At 40.1% G+C, this 14,638-nt stretch overlaps 1 protein-coding gene across 6 annotated transcripts in view; it reads right to left on the bottom strand.

The window, feature by feature from the left end:
* ARHGAP9 (Rho GTPase activating protein 9) overlaps positions 1-14,638 on the bottom strand; it is a 212,908-nt gene that overhangs the window by 72,714 nt on the left and 125,556 nt on the right. For all 6 annotated transcript variants that reach the window (XM_073613794.1, XM_073613796.1, XM_073613797.1 and 3 more), the window contains 2 exons: positions 5,204-5,353; positions 1,501-1,620 (listed from right to left, as the gene is read on the bottom strand). In XM_073613794.1, coding sequence (XP_073469895.1) covers positions 1,501-1,620; positions 5,204-5,353 — 270 coding nt within the window. The remainder of the gene's footprint in view (positions 1-1,500; positions 1,621-5,203; positions 5,354-14,638) is intronic.

The following is a 14,638-nucleotide window of genomic DNA, read 5'->3' as shown; positions in this document are numbered from 1 at the left end:
CAGCAAGGCCCCAACTACCTGTGGCAGGTGCCCTACCTGCAGAGAAAGAGAGTTCAAGCCAAATAACGAGATTTCACCCAAGATCCAGCCTGGCAAATCCACTAAGCAGCTGTCTGACTCTGAGAGAGGTACGCAGGCACCAAAGGACTTGTGAGTACAGACCTGACAGCAGGATCTGGGTGAATGCTGTTTGGTAAACCCCCCTCCCCCGTTGCACTGAGACTAAGCTTCGCTCGGCCTGGGAAATTGCTTTGGTTCCCCAGCGCTGTCCATTTCCAACCGTTGTTTCTAAGGAACTTTTCAAGAAGAAGGAGCTGTTAGGAGAGATGGGATAATATGGCTGGTTCAATTAAAGAAGTCCTGTGTTTCTCAATGTGTAAAGGAAATGTTACCTAGGACCCATAGTTTCAGGATTAAAAACAGCATTTTTCACGGCTGTTTTTTGCTGAACGACAATTTTTAATTGGACTAATTTGCCTCAACCTTGAGCCAAGCATTTGGCTCGCAGTTGCGGCAGGACCCCACTGACTTAAACAGCCCCCTCCAAGTGTATTGTAACCTTTAGGTGGGTGGTTGGGGGGGGGGGGGCGGCAGCTCAACTGCCTGCTTTTACTGCCCCCAGCCGCCCATGTGAAATAGGCCTTACTGTAGAAAACTGAGCACAGGGCCAGATTTTGTGAAATTATCAACAGTCACATTCACAATACTGAGGGGAATTTACTAAACCTACACCATGCAGAATATATGGCAGCTGTGTCTACCAACCAATAAGCTTATATTTTAAAGAGTTAGTTCACCTTTACCAAAACACTGCCTACGCAGATAACCGGTGTCTCTAGATACAAAATAAACTATGCAGCTTTGACTAAAGCTGAACAATGCCCTTGCATTGCATGGGTGGATGCCATTTACGTACCTCACCTGAAAACTCTCAGGATGTTGCTAAGACGTTGCTAAGTGAGACCTAGCTATTACTATTCACCTTTACCTTCACAGAAGCAAGCTCTCATACTCTGAGCTCAAAGCTACAATGTTTCACTTCAATCATTACAAACATTTACTGCCTATTTTAGTCAGAAAAACTCTCCCCTGATGTAGCAGCTGCTCTACTAACTATGCAATGTTACTACAGAGATCTCCACCGCTGAGCTATTGTGTTCTGACAGGGGATGTGGCCCCCCCCCCACTAGCCACTGGCTGAGAGCGCTGATCAGATGCCGATCGGCAGACCTTTTTCGGTCATACCACTTCTTTCAGTCATGCCCCTTCTGTTTGGCCGGCTTCTGTCGGACTGGCTGCCGTACACATGGGCCAAATGTCGGACAGTTTCTATTGAAACGACCAATGCTGCCTGATATTCGGCCCATGTACGGCCCTTTAGTGCCAGCATGTCTATTTTTCTTGTACTATATGTTTTGAGGTGCGAATACATTGACAACCCCATGTGAATTTATACAACACTATATATTGTTTTAAATGTAACATAGAAAAATAACTTACATGAGGCATATCCAAGACTGTGAGCAGAGGCAGCTTATTCAGGTCAGGATTTGCATTCGTATCGTTTTCATAACTTTCAACTACAGGTAAATGATGTGAGAGATTCCTCCTGTGGTGTGGCTGTAAAACAAATAAGCCATCTCTTAAACTTGTCATTGGTTAGTATTTCATCAATCCTTCCGCTATCTGTTTGCTTTTAAAGAGGGGTTAAGCAATGCAGCCATATCCTTGCTATTTGTATACAACCGGATGGATGGTGACTCCGGTGAGACTAGTTATAAAGGACAAAAGATATTTTAGAGCCAATTAAAATGTTACACCAGTGGTCTCCAAACTGCGAGGGCCGGATGTGGCCCTTTGCTTGCCTTTATCCGGCCCTTGTATCACTATTCTTTTCACTAATACGAGACACTATTCTGCCATCTGACACTGACAATGGAGCACCATTTCTCCCACTGACACCACTAATGTGGCACTATTTCTCCCTATGATACCAACGATGGGGCACTATTTCTCCCCCTAATACCAGATGTTTACTTCCACTGATGCCAGGAAAATTTCCACTCCCACTGGCCACAGTCTGGCCCTCCTAGAGTCTGAAGGACAATAAACCGGCCCTTTTTTCAGAATGTTTGAAGACCCCTGCACTATTTACCAACAATATCATGATTACTGCTTTCATAATACAGTATAATAAGGCCACATTAAAGTGAAAACAAACAATATTCTTATTCTCAAAAAATAATCCATACGCATCCACTACTTAAAGTGGTTGTAAACCTCAGACAAGAAATAAGAACAAAGTGAATCCCTCTATAGTGTGTACTTGTCTCAATCCAAAGCACTAAGTGTCATTTCTGTCTGCCCCATTCCTCCTGCAGGAGTCACTTCTGACAACTTTTCTTGACAACAAGAAAAAAAAAGGTGACGGGGAGGGAGCTCCCGCAGACATCCTGTTATAGACAGCCTCAACTCCATTCCTGTGTGCTGTGTGAAGGGAGCGTGTCCCTTCCCTCCAATCAGTTCTCAGCTCCCTACCAAGCTCTGCAGAGTGTAACTTCAGGTCTCCTTTCCCTTCTTTCTGAAAGCTCAAACAAGCTGTATACATTTGGGTTTTTTAACAGCTGTAGAGAAGTAGGAGGATTTATTTAAAGTGAGTGTAAAGTCTCATTTTTTTCAATAAAAATATTAAACTTGTTAAACTTACCTTGCTCTGTTGCAGTGGATTTGCACAGAGCAGCCCAGATCCTCTTCTTCTCGGGTCCCTCTTCTGTGCTCCTGGCCCCTGCCTCCTGTTGAGTGCCCCCACAGCAAGCAGCTTGCACCCGTGCTGAGTCACAGTTTCCTGTTTTCATTCAGACACGGAGCTGCAGCCCCGCCCCGCTCACCCCCTCTGCCTCCTGATTGGTTGACTGACTTTGATTGACAGATTGGCGCCGCTGCTGTGTCTCAGCCAATCAGGAGGGAGAGTCTCGGACGGCCGAGACATTCGTGGACATCGCTGGACCGGGATGGGGTTCAGGTAAGTATTAGGGGGGCTGCTGCACACAAATAGTTTTTTATCTTAAAGCATAGAATGCATTAAAATAAAAAACCTTCTGACTTTACAACCCCTTTAATCTCTCTGTATCACCTGAGGCCAGTTAATGGTTTAAAACCACTTTAATTGCCCTGTAGTTCATTTTTCATGAAGTAGTTTCTCACAGTGGTTTTTCCTTCATTTTAATGTTCTCTGTGAGCTTCTGAACCTCTTCTCTTTCCTCTCATTTCTGCTTGTTTGGAACAAGCAGTGCACGTTAGTTGTGACATGTGTACTGCTCTATGCACACTACAACTCACATAGTTCTTAGTCCATCTCAAGAGTGAACAAGAGAGGGTGGCTATATTTCTACATACAGTGGGACCATGGAGAGCAAGCGTAGACATCATCTAACAGGAAGTCGGATCACAGCCCAAAAAAAAAAGGAAATTGAAGATTTGGAGGAGGCTGAGTGCAACAGAAGGGATATTTTTGCGTTATGACATACATACATACTTAAATAGAATATTCATTTTTTTAACAAGAGCTTAGTGCCAGTTTAAATAGGAACTTGACTCTCCTAATTAACATTTTTTTATTTTTAATCTTAATGCTGCTAGCATTAGTAAATACTGTAGATAAGAACGTATATCATATTTCCTTCTTTTAAACTTTTTTTACATTTCTTCAGTTACTCCTTGGTTTCTTGCCTAGGCAAATGATAGAGTCTTCAGGAGGGGGAGAGAGGAGGAAAGTTTTTCTCAGCTAAGCACACTCTCCTGCCTGTATGCCTGAGCTAAGGGCAGATGAATTCAAGGATGTAAATACTACATGAATCGGTTGCCCTATCTCAAGATGGCCAGTGCCAAAAATGATAGGGGGCTGTTTTTCAAAGTGATTTCTCAACAAAATAAAGCATAGAGACACAGATAGATGGGGGAGTTTGCATTGAATATTAAAAATGAATTAAATTGTGTTTTTGGTGCTCAGATGCAATGAAGATCTGCTTTAATAATGAGGCAAAAATAGCCCTTTCCTTGGATTGGACAGGTAAGAGAGCCAAACAATAGATTCCTATCAATAGATCAAGGTAACTGATATTGTAATATTTTAGTCCTTTGAGACCAAGGAAGTCTAGGGACCACTTATTTTAAAATGAAGCCATTTTAAGTAAAACAAAATTATCAATCTAAGATCAGATGCCACAGATTTTCACTGAATACCATTCCTTTGTGCATCTTTGATTTAGTTTTGCATTGCTACTATGTATTTTCCTGACTTCTGGGTTAAGCCGTTCATACCTCAACACAACAGGGATGATTTACTACAACTGTAGAGTGCAAAATCTGGTGTAGCTGCACATGGTAGCCAATCAGCTTCTAACTTCTGCTTGTTCAATTAAGCTTTGACAAAAGAAAACCTGGAGCTGAACCAGATTTTGAATGCTCCAGTTTTAGAAAATCAACCCTTCCCTGTCCACCATGAGTGCAACACAGAGGTTAACTTAGGCAGGCCATACACAGTGTGAATTTCTTTCTTACAACCACGGGGTGCAGGAAAGAAATTTGCACAATTCCCCCATCAACACAGTCAGGGGAATCAGTCATTGTATTCTCCCAGCAGGGCAGGAGCAGGTGGGGGAAGCTGTCCCCATCGGGTGAAGACTCTGGTTATTGCTAGCAGCTATAGCAGCCCGCTTGCGATAATGGGAAGCAAATCTGGCAGGCTGGTTGTACCCAAGTTGCTTGATTGATCAACTTGTTACCTTCAGCCTGCCCATTAACGGTTCGAATCTCAGCTGGTTCCTGCTGAACCGGCTGATATTTGTGCCGTGTATCACCGGCCTCACTTGATATAGGGGCCTCGAGGGTGGAGACTAACATCACTAAAGGGCCACACATAATGTTCAGTAAATGCAATGCTACAGAAAGCTGTCACAGACTGCACACATACAACAAGAGATGGTTGGAGACTACAGTCATGCTGCAAGTGATGGTCAGAGACTTTGAACATTCTATATGATCTGATATAGGAGTAAAAAACACAGCTTTTAATAAGTCCATGTGATTTTTAAAGAACAGGTGACAATATATTTCTATATATAAGAATATTTGTAATTACTTATAAATTGACAATAAGCACATTTAATGTGCCTTATTTTATAGTAATAATTTCCAAGTTTACCTTGGGTCTCTGTGAATTGGAGAGGATCATAGACCTGGTGTAGTTAAGTTTTGGGAAGTGACCATCACAGCTTGGGCTGTTCAAGCTGCTGCAGGAAGAAGACAAACTGCTGATAGATGACGTGTTCTGCTCTTCATATGACTCTGTGATCTGAAACCAGTAAGATAAAGAAAATGTGACCATAGACACATATGTAATTTTATGCCAACCTCATGATTTCCTTGAATTTGACTTAATGATGGAAAACAAGCTAAACCACTTTGTTCTGGTGATTACAGTAAAGAACACAATAAAGTGGATAAAATACAGAGACTTAGGCAATGCAAACAAAGGAAACTACTCAACACATTGATACACAATACTTTGTTTACTGTAAGAAATAAATGAGGGCGTCATCGTTTCTGCAGAAATTAGAACACTCTGAAAATAACTTTTTCACCCAACGTGCACACGTTCCACCGCTGTCGAGTATGTCAGAGGGCTCTGACATGCTGTTGTCCTAGTGCTACATTAACAGTACTGAGCAACTGCAGTGTCCAAAAATTTTCAACCCACTTTATGAAGTATTCAACACACAATTGCATCTAACATTTTGCATCTTGAAACAATTCAACTCTGTGGATGAATTTCTCAAAGTGAAAGTATAACTAAATGCAAAACTTTTTATTGCATTTTTGAATAGAGTTCAAAGGGATTGTCAGTTTTTATTGCTGTCTGTGCCCCCCCATTAAGTAGAATCACCCTATTTGTACTGTTTACCATTATCCTTGAAAATGAAAGTAAAAGAAAATCCTAAATTTTGGGTTGCCCCCAGAAAAGTAACAGAGGGGAAATATTCCAGTGGGGACACTAGTTCTGATGACCTGAGGGTCCCCAAGAAATTTCCTCCCACTTCCTGTTTTTTCTATGGGATGGGAAGTGAAGGGAAATCTCCCCAATGGGACACAGATGGTGAAAAACAATCAGTGGTTATTACCCTACCTTGCTCTATCCAAATGGGAAAAAAAGTCTTGCCTATAGTTCTACTTGAACTTGTCATGCCTTCTCTTTGTTCCCTGACCCCACCATTAACCTGCTAGTGCAAGAACAGAGCGATCCATATAAAGCTTGAGCTTACATAGGTCTAAGGCCTCTCACCCCACCCCATGTGAAAGCACTAGGGTCTAGTAATTGTCACTTAGACACCCAGAACTAGAAGGGAAAGTCACCCGCTCTTCATACCCAGTAAAATAAAATTGAATATATACTGCGCTGTGAAAAAAATTGAAATACACATCAGCAGCCAGCACAGCTGTAGACAAAAAAAGCAAGAGTGTGGATGTAGAAAAGTGCAGCGCTAATGGTATTAACAAATGATGTATTAGTATATTACACACTACATAAACACATCTAAATATTGAAACAAAAATGTATATGTCTTAGCCCCCGTTCACACCTACGCGAATTAGATGCGGATTACACCGCATCCAATTCGCAGGACATTTTAAAATACATTCATATGAATGCATCTGGTTCACATATGTGCGTTGCATTCGCACTGCGCATTGCACAAAAAACGTGTGTGATTTCTGTGCATTGCGGTGTGAATTACAAGCTCATTATCTTCTATGGGAATGCATCTGATTCGCAGATGCATTGCGTTCTGAACATGGATTTTCTCCTTCTCCTCACTACACCCCCCCCCACCCTCACTGATCCGCAGCCACAACGCAGAGGAATCTCTGAACAACTGATTTTTATCTTCCCAGTGAAACTTGAGCTTTAATTCGCACCGTACATGTGTGAACCCAGGCTAAATTCCAACGTGTGTGGACACAGTGATTCACTCTGTTAGTAATATCCCTACATCTCTATTGGTGAATATTAGTCCAAAGTGTATAGAAACAAATAAAAAAGTCCCAAATACAAAAATGTAATCCAAAAAAGAAAAGTGAGCAGAAGAATCCAACCAGGTGTGATCCTTAAGATGGGAAGAATAACCAGAAACACCACCACCATAAACCCCTAGGTGGACCTACCTACAAGCATAGCTCATGCACCTGTACTTACTTATGACAAGCCTGTCTTTGATTATCTAAATGTGAGTGTTTATTTTTAATATTTATTAAATACTACTTTTAAACGGTGTCATGCTATGCAAGCTTCTTTCTATTACATTATGCATGTTACGTGGTACCGAGCCTCTGCCTTCCACATGAAGTCACTGTTTACCCCCTATGCCTTTTATTGATGTTTTCATCGTTGATGTTGACCAACCGCTTTCGATCTAGGACCAGCTGTATCCATCAGGCATATTGAATAACAAACTTTTTATGTCTTGTGAGGTATAAGCCTCTTCAAGTCAACATTATCTGGTAAGCCTCCTCCCGTTTATGATGGTGCTGTTTCTGGTTATTATTCCCATCTTAAGGATCACACCTGGTTGAATTCTTCTGCTCACTTTTCTTTTTTGGATTACATTCTTGTATTTGGGACTTTTTTATTTGTTTCTATACACTTTGGACTAATATTTACCAATAGAGGTGTAGGGATATTACTAACACAGTGAATCACTGTGTCCACATACGGTAGAATTAAGACATATAAATCTTCATTCCCAGTAACACTGGGTGTTTCTTTTCCATCCACGTAGCCGAACTGAACAGTGGGAGGACACAAATATACAGGGAAAGGGTTGGCATTTAACCACTTGTAAAATGGACCAGAATTTTTTTTTGCTCCAGGCCTATTGATCCAACAATACATTTGTTATTACTTAAAATAACTAAATAACACATTAATTAAAATATTTTCGCTTACTGTCTTGCAAAAATCATTTTATATTCTATGCAATCTATTGTATTATATACCTAATACAACTGTAACTAAAAAAGGATTTTTTTCAGTTGTTTGTCCCCTTTATTATAATACATAGGGGTCTATTTAGAAATGTTTACATTTAATTTAGAGAAGGTTTTTCAAATGTTTTGAAAAATATAAATTAAAAAGTAATAGCTTAGAGGAGAAGGGAAAGCAGGAATTAATTACAACTGATTATGGTCACCTAAGGGTTACAGCTATACTAGTAAATTTTTACAAAATGCACCCTTCCAGTGTGTGCCCCCCTCCCCCACATTGGAAAAGGTAAATGCTTGTTATGTCTAGGGGTGTACAGTGCAGGCTCCTTTTAAATGTGAGCTGTATAGCCTAGCTGTGTTCAAATTACCTGCTTTTTTGGGTAACATTGTGCTTTCAATTATGCCATTGAGATCTATTTTGAATATAACTTTTTACATGTGTGTTGCTGTTTTAGCGCCTGTATTGGCATTCCTTTTCATACACACATGCTTTATGATCCAGATTATTTTTAAGTCTATCAACATTGATGTATTTTATGGTATTTCAAAAAATCTTATTTACCGCATTTTTGTCTTCATGTGCTTTTCTTGGCATTGGCCATATATGTATAGATGCCCCATCTTCACTCTTTAAACCACACATCATGTAAGTTAAATGAGACTAGGCTTATTTTAGCCACCAGCTTGGACATAACAGTATGTCCATCAGATACTTAGCTGTCTTTCTCTATATTACTTTTTTTAGCCTGATCTTTTTTGTGCCTCCTGTGGTCACTGGGTGTCCTTCCCCAAGGCGTTGTGGTTGTGTCATTTTTGGTGATTAAGCAAGTAAGCTTGAATGGGTTAAACAGAGCAGATACTTTGTAATAAATATCTTTTTTGTCTGAATCAAACATGTATATAAATGATTTGGTACATATTAATTATGTTATTTTGTTACTTTGTTGTTTACTGATATCTTTTTGTGTATGTATTTTTGTTATAGTTGGGTGACTGTTAAATCTATAAATCCCCTGAGGAAGCCAATTTCGGCAAAACATGTTGGGATTAGTCACTACACCTTTACCAAACGCTTAAAGTGAACACATACTGTGAACCTCCTTTGGATATGTGTAAAACAAATATATCAAATGTTTATACCTTTAATAATGTATTAAATAAACCTTGTTAAGTTTTAGCTCATTTTTGTTTTTTGGCACAGCTATAATCCCACTGGTTACTCTCTGTGCTATTTACATCTCTAAAAGGGATGAGGTGCATGATGTAACATTATCACCCAGCTACAGCATCATTCAAATACCTTATACCCTGCTCCCGCAACCTTCTTCCCTGCTCCAACTTCCAGCCTGTGGGCAAAGCCTCAGCATCATCACATAAAATACAGGGACATCAACCCTGTATTGAATGTTGAAGAGGCCAAAGTCCATACAGACTGCAGGGGGCTGGTCATAGTGCAGGAGGGACCCTGCTGGAGTCAATAGTCTGGTAAGCATTTACACCCTTTCTGTGCTCCCCTAGACATAATGAGCATTTATCCCTTGCAGTGCAGAGGAGCCCCACTGCAAAGATGATTTTTTTTTTATATTCCGGGAGTTGAGCTTTAATAAGAAGTTAAATTTGAACACGTGTTATAAACTTTTTTTATTTGTAAGATTTATTTAACTGACATCCTTTGCAAATCCAAGAACATCTCTTTGATCTGCATACTAATGAATTTGATTAATACAATGTTACAATACTGCTGCTACATAGTACTTAATAGTGAAGCTTTATTTTACGCAGGAGTGACTGTAGCTGCTCCTGAAGCATATAGTGAGCTCTATTTGGGGTTTCCAACCATAGCGTTTAAAGTACTGTGGAAAAGGACCAGGGTGCACACGTATGGCATACACCACCGAAGATACATTGATGACGTTTTTATGACAAACAGCATATCATATACCCTAGGTCCATAGCTAGCTATTAAGCCATATAAAACACGTCATGTGTGCCAGTGTTCACATCATTTTGGGAAACTTGACAGCAGGTTCTTGCTGAGAGTGTTACACAAAAAAGTCAGCCTTTTTACAGGATCAAGGGAACTTATATTTTTTCTCAGCAATGGCATGCTGTATGAAACAAAGCACCCTGGGAACTTTTGTCTAGGAACAGATCACTATTTCAAGTAAACACTGATGGACTGTCAGATCTCAGATTACTGAAGTGAGATCACTAATTATTATTATCAGTGATTATTCTTTGCTATAGGCTATGACCTATATGACCTATTTACGCTTTGCCTTCCTGTGGATCTAGATTTATTTAACTATTATATAGGCATTTTAGTACAGAACAGCTCTGACTGTAGTTAAACACCCCAATTAGATTATGCTAACAAGGTTATCATGCTACAGCTCATCTACAGAATGTGTGGCAACTCCAGTGACATTAATGAGCTTGAATCACAGTAAGGACACTTTGGGGCATTGCCATGATAAATGTGACAAGCAGTGAACTTTTTCCAATTCAGTGACGGAATACTCCTTCAACAACAGTCTAACAAAAATCAGTTGTAACTGATAACTCGTGTATTGCGCAAGCAATACAAGCTGCATATATGTTTGTGCATTGGAAATCCCCAGGTTAAAATTCCAAGCCTGTACTTAAGCATTAAGTAATCACTGTTCAATTTACAGACAGGGAGTAGTAGTTAAGATATGCTTCCCACCACGTGTTTTGCTTGCGTTCTGGCCTTAAATAGTTACGTGAAATTTCTATTACGTTTAAAAGTATGTTGTCAGGTAAATAAAATACTGTATATACATAAACAAAATACTGCCGTACAAAGAGACAATAATACAAAGATAATGCTCTAACATTGTATCCAGTGTGCTGTACAGTTTAGGCTCTTTGCTATTTATGTGTGTAAGGGAGCATTTTACAGAAAAAATACTTGGTGATTTTCTTCACTATGTTTCCTTTATATTGGCTTTTCAATGTAACAAATACAATCATTGAAGGGAAATCAAACCCACTAATTTAAAGTGGAACTAAACCCTCCTATCCTGTACAGCCAAGGAAGCTGCCATCTGAGGTCGGCCAAACACGAACCGTGTGTGGGCAGGCTGAATGTACCAAGTTGATCGATCAACTTGGGTACAACTAGCCAGCCAGATTCACTTGCGATTATCGCTAGCAGCTGCTATAGCAGCAAGAATCACTGTCTTCTTCCAGCAAGATGGCTTCCCCACCTCCTGCCGAGAGCAAACAATTGCTCGGCAGGAAGGATTTCCCTATCAGCATTGTATGTGTTGATAGGGGGAATTGTGCAAATTTATTTCCTGCAACCACAGAAAATTGCACTGCTAATGGCCTGCCTTAGTGTCGGTCTGATCTACAGTTGCCATGGTGCTATTCATGTAATCAGTAATGACACCTGCCATTTGATGGCTTGTCCATTTGGTTGGGATTGCATGCAACCTGGACAGTTATCAACCGCGGAATACCTTGAATGCGACTGTTTTGGCAAACAGATCTATGGGTTCAGTTCTACTTTAAAGCAGAACTAAACTCACTATACATACCTCCTTTATATCCGTCCAAAGTTCACAAGGTATTCCTCTCTGGCATCTTTTCCCAAGTGCCAATCTTTGGGCATCTTCATTTGCCAGCACAGGATGACATAACTTCTGTGTATGCACAGGAGTCAGTTATCCTGGCACACAGGGACCGTGCCGGCGATGTAAGTTGTGCTGCACATGGGCAACTCAGTTTACATGCTGTAGGTGTATTTTATTGCATGTCTCTTCTGAGATAATCAGCCTACCCGCTCGCAAGTTTTTGTTAAATGCCTTCGGTTGGACTTTAACTCAAATGGTTTAGATCCACTTTAACTGTTTTGCAAAACAATTACATTCAAAGCATGTCTCTGGTGATGTCAATGTGCTTATGTAAGCTCTCAACTAAACTTTCATAACCTCAAACGTTATAGCTGGTAACATGTGCAGCACCATGACAACTGAAGATCTAAATGGTCCCAATTTCCTCTGTAAAAGATAGGAGGGTTTAGTTCTACTTTTAGAGATTGGATGAAAGCTTTAAGCCTAGAACACACTACAGTGGGTTGAACAAAAAAAAAAAAACCTCAAAGCTGCTGTACTAACAATTCAATGTTAGTAATGTTAGTACAGCGATCTCCCCTGCTGTGCTATTGTGTTCTGACAGGTTGAGGGCCCCCCATTCCACCCCCACCAGAACACTATTGGCAGAGAGTGCTGATCGGGAGCCGGTCGGTAGGCCGTTTTCGGTCAAAATCTTTTGACAGAAGCTGGCCATGTCAGATCGGCTGCCATACACATGGGCCAAATGTCAGCCAGTTTCTATTGAACTGACCAATGTCGCCTGACATTCAGCCCATGTGTATTAGGCTTTAGTATAGTATGAGAATTAGTATAATGTTATTTAAATAGTACTTTTTTTATAGTGGTCTGTTAAATCAAAACAAAAACAGGGATAGCAGAGGAGGCAAGAAGGGCAAAGGAAGGAAAGATTTGGTCCCAAAAGAAGGAAAGTCCCTCCAATTGAGTGATCCTTGAGAGCTATGTGTGATTTACCATACATAGCTCCAGTTGCAACCATTTAGCAATATCACATGAAACTCCAATGCCTTGGGTGAGTTATGATTTAGGCAACTTATAGCTTATAAAGGGCTTTGCTTTCATATCTGGCTGGTGAATGAAGTGGCAGGGGAATGAAAGAAAGGTAAGTCCATGTGCTCACAGAGGTCTACATCACAGTGAACCTGTTGTTTAAAGTCAAATCAGTTTTTCTAGTTTTGGATAAAGGAGAGACTAACCCCCTTTGTTTGTCCATTGTCGCCAGAGCAAGAGATGAGGTTAATTTCAGTTCCTGTTGCATCTCCAGGGCAGGAAATGAAATAAACTTTCCCTCAGTGGGACAAGGATAGCGAAAAATACAGAAAATAGGGGTTTTACCTCTTCCCTACTCTATCCAAAACTCAAAAAAAAAATTCATCTATACAGTACATATGTTTTGGGGAACTGTTATGAGTTCTTACTCTAATGCCGCGTACACACGACTGGATTTTCCAGCAGAAAAGGTCAGATGGAATGAATCTGTCGGACATTTCGATCGTGTGTGGGCTTCATCGGACCTTTCTGTCGAAAAATCCGACGGACCTTAGAAATAGAACATGTTTCAAATCTTTCCAACGGACTCCATTCCTATTGAAAAAAATATTCATCTGTATGCTAGTCCGACGGACCGAAAACGACGCAAGGGCAGCTATTGGCTACTGGCTATTGAACTTCCTTTTCTAGTCCGGTCGTACGTCATCACGTTCAAAATGATTGGACTTTGGTGGGATCTTGTGTAGGCAAGTCCGTTTCGTCGGAACTCCATCAAAAAGTCCTTCGGAGTTCAGTCCGACGAGAAGTCCGCTCGTGTGTACGCAGCATTAGGGTAATGTCAGAGACACAGTTTTGTAACAAGGATTCCCCAATGGTAAAATTTTGTAATACCAACGATTAACAGTAATTTGTAGCTAGCAATGTAATCTCTACAGTTGCTGATGATTTGCTGCTAAGAAGCGAATTTTCACAGCTACCAGAATCATACTACACCATTATTTTAGCATGCTACTTGTTCAAATATTTGTAGTCACAGTGAAGACACAGTGTTTGTCACTGGCAGAACACAAGTACACATGCACACAAACACACATTGAACTGGATGGACCAGTGTCTTCATTCAGCCTTACCAACTAAGTAAATAACCATGTAAAAGGTACAACGCTACTTTTGAACAACAATAAGTGAAATAGTCCACAAATTAACCAAATGTGTAAAAGTAATAAAGTCCTTCAAAGCCCTTCCAATCACTTAAATCACATTTTGTAATATATTTTAACTGAATTATTGGTGTGGCGCCAAGTTTATCCATTTTTTTTTTATTCAATTTTTTTACCAACTATGTAATTCCACAGTACATAACTATCATTTCCATAGCCAGAAAAAAAGGTGATAACTGACTGCTAATTAATCGTCCATCTGACATGCCCTAAGGTCAAACTGAGTTTCCTGTATCTCTAAAATATTGCCCTGCACTGGAGCCTAAATGTTTGATTCGTCTAGGGGGGATTGGAATAAGCACAATATTTATCCTATTCCTCATTCCCATAGAGGCCAGTTCTCTTCTCCAGCCTATGATTTTCTTAGGATGCGGACGGGTTCTCAGAATCCTCGTATAATGCAGGAGGTAAGTTTGACACTTGTTTTCAGTGCCAAAGCCCCTCAATTAAAACAACTGTTCCAGGCTTCCACTGCTGAAACTTACATATCAATAAATGCATGTATATGTATGTGTATAATATTGTGCATATTTGGTTTAATACATTTATTTTCAATAAACATAGCACACTAGAAGTTCTGACTATGCTCTGGTTTGTCTATTCTGCAGCTAATGGTATTTTTTAGCAATCTGTTATATAAAAAGTTGTTCTTCTCTAACCTACGGGTTTAAAAACACATCACAAGTTTAGTAAAAAATAAAATGTTGCTGCACTTCTTTATCTATGATTATGTGACTGCAGTATGATTTC

This window comes from Aquarana catesbeiana, linkage group LG02 (genome assembly GCF_042186555.1).
Source record: "Aquarana catesbeiana isolate 2022-GZ linkage group LG02, ASM4218655v1, whole genome shotgun sequence".
NCBI lineage: Eukaryota > Metazoa > Chordata > Amphibia > Anura > Ranidae > Aquarana > Aquarana catesbeiana.
The sequence above is the reverse complement of the archived record's forward strand: the minus strand, read 5'-3'. Positions and strand labels throughout refer to the sequence as shown.